The sequence below is a fragment of the Microtus ochrogaster genome, chromosome 8, assembly GCF_000317375.1.
Source record: "Microtus ochrogaster isolate Prairie Vole_2 chromosome 8, MicOch1.0, whole genome shotgun sequence".
Taxonomy (NCBI): Eukaryota; Metazoa; Chordata; class Mammalia; order Rodentia; family Cricetidae; genus Microtus; species Microtus ochrogaster.
In genome coordinates this window covers 40,136,118-40,138,614 of record NC_022015.1, presented here as the reverse complement: position 1 = coordinate 40,138,614, position 2,497 = coordinate 40,136,118, and the positions used below count along the sequence as shown (strand labels likewise).

At 52.0% G+C, this 2,497-nt stretch overlaps 1 protein-coding gene across 2 annotated transcripts in view; it reads left to right on the top strand.

Annotated features, from left to right (window-relative positions):
* Banf1 (barrier to autointegration factor 1) overlaps positions 1 to 1,613 on the top strand; it is a 1,964-nt gene extending 351 nt beyond the window's left edge. Inside the window, exons 1-3 of one of the 2 annotated variants that reach the window (XM_005351721.3) lie at positions 55 to 246; positions 444 to 582; positions 1,089 to 1,613. In XM_005351721.3, coding sequence (XP_005351778.1) covers positions 460 to 582; positions 1,089 to 1,235 — 270 coding nt within the window. In that variant the 5' untranslated portion in view covers positions 55 to 246; positions 444 to 459 and the 3' untranslated portion in view covers positions 1,236 to 1,613. Of the gene's footprint in view, positions 1 to 54; positions 247 to 443; positions 583 to 1,088 lie in introns of those variants that run through there. The other variant, XM_005351720.3, reaches the window with a different exon arrangement.
* The last annotated feature ends 884 nt before the right edge of the window (positions 1,614 to 2,497 follow it).

Below are 2,497 nucleotides of genomic sequence, written 5' to 3'. Positions count from 1 at the left end.
CGCTCGGGGCGGAGCCTGCGGCCCGGCGGAACGGGTGCGCGGCGCTAGCTGGCCTCTGGAGGGCGGCGCGGCCCGCGAGACCCCTTGTTTGCAATTCCTACCACGTGGTCGCAGCGGGGTCGGCGTCTGCCTAGCCAAGGTCACCGAGAGGGACAGCGTCGGGGCAGGCCCTGGCCGCTGTGTCTGGGATTCTTTGCGGTGCCCTGCGTGCGCCACCTGTTAGTGCAAGCTGGTCCTCTCCACCGGGTCAGTACCCAAACCAAAAAGTGAAGATTCCGTAATAGCGGGGGAAAGACTTCCCAGGCCCTCAGTTTGCTCAGGTGTGAAATAAGAGGAATCGAGGAAGCAGCCACAATAGCTGACCTAGGAGATTGCCCTTGGGAGTTGTGGTCTTCAGCCCTAACCTGCTTTTTTTTGTTTTTTGTTTTTTTGGGATTTCCCAGGTTAAACCTGATCAAGATGACAACTTCCCAAAAGCACCGAGACTTCGTGGCAGAGCCCATGGGGGAAAAGCCAGTGGGGAGCCTGGCCGGGATTGGTGAAGTCCTGGGCAAGAAGCTGGAGGAAAGGGGCTTTGATAAGGTGTGACATGGCCACTAACGTCAGGGAGGGGTCCGAGTGAAAGTTGGCAACAGGTGTTTCCAAGCAAAAAAATTGGGAGTGAGGAAAGTAGGGGTATGGGGAGGGCACGGACAGTAGTAGATAATTTGAAGTGGTTTGGGGGCATCTGGGAGACAATGTCATTTTAGTGGTTAGGTTTTTTGTTGTTTTGAGACAGGGCTTCTACCGCACAAGTCCTGGGGTTAAAGGTGTACCCCACTGTGTCCCATCTTTTGGGTGTTTTCAGTGCCACAAAAGTGGAACTAGGTGTAGTGGGTCCTGGTTCTGACAGCAGCACTTGGGAGGTTGAGACAAGAGCATTGAGTTTAATTCTAGTCTAGGCAGCAAAGCAAGAACTCTGTCTTAAAAATGGCCTTGCCTTCCCAAGGACTCACCAGCTGGCCCTGCCTAGCTTCAGAGGTCTGGCCCCCTTAGGGTGTTGTTTTTAGCCCACGAGGCGCTTAGCTGTGTGCCCTCCTGTCTTGCAGGCTTATGTGGTTCTTGGCCAATTTCTGGTGCTAAAGAAAGACGAAGACCTCTTCCGAGAATGGCTGAAAGACACGTGTGGTGCCAATGCCAAGCAGTCCCGGGACTGCTTTGGGTGCCTTCGAGAATGGTGCGATGCCTTTTTGTAGTGCACTCTGGGGACTCCTCAGTCCCCCCAGCCACAGAATCTAGTCTCCAGAGTCAGCAGCTGGGTGGGGCTCCTCCCTGTCCCCATGAAGGAAAAGATTGTTTTTGTCACAGTCACCTCCTTTGTACTCCGGGGGTCTTTTGGGAGTTCTCTTCCCCACAGCCTTTCATCCATTTTGGAATTCTTGCCCTTGCATGCCTTGCCCCTCCTCCCCCTGCAGGTCGATGGCAACAGCTACCAGCTTTCCTGAATGGATTTCTGGCTCCTTTCTCCCTCCCTTCACCATCTGTTGGTTGTCCTTTGGCTCCTCCCCCCCCTTTTTGGCAAAAATAGTCACTCTCCTTATAAATATTTCTAGATTAATAAAGTCAGTGGCCTTCCTAGTTGGTCTTCTGTGTTGGAAAGCAGGTGGACTGGAGTTGTGTCTTCCCCAGGGTTGAACACATCTACCTCACTTCTTATCAGTGCAGACCGAAACTGGTGGCTTCCCTTTCTCCTCCCAAGAGGGAGCCACCCTAGCCATGTGGGCCTTGGGCAGGTGCCCTAGGTGTCCCAATTCCTAAATAATGTGGGAGAGACAGTGGGTTGATTTCTTCCTGGGAGCCAGGTAGGCTGTAGGCTTCCAGATGTCAACAGTTGGTCAGGCAGCACCTGGTGGAAAAGTCAGTAGGAGTCAAAGTTACCAGGAAGAGGGTGGATAGGATGTAGGTAAGAGGTCTCCTGCCAGTCATCATGTCATGTGCTCTCCGCCTCTGGGAAGAACGGGTGGGACACTTGCTGTTTGTCCAGCTACCATAGCAATGAAATAGTTAAATGTGAAAACTAAATTCCAGTCCCGCTGTTGTCAAGCTCATGTGAACAGCCTGAAACTGGCATCTTTGTAAGCATTTTTAAATTATTTCATTTTGGAGAGGTGAAGAGATTTGGGGCTCAGAAAAGCAAATTTGCCCATGAACTTGCTGCAAGAAAATAGCCACTTGAACTCAGATTGTAATTTGGTAGACTGTTCTGTCATGGAACCAATGATCAATGAGGCTCAGCTTCCTCATATGGGTGAGGACTGTGGGGACCAGGTACAATTCCGCTTACACTCACTCCTGCTTGGTGTTCTTTCCACCAACAGAAAGTGTCACTGATGGGGGGGGGGGGATCCTGCCTCAAAGTGAAGTGTCAGGCTTTGTTGACTCCCCATGGGAAGCCTTGCCCTTTCTTAGGAGTGCAGGGAAGGGTGGAGAGGGAGTGGGAATGGGGATAACTATGTAA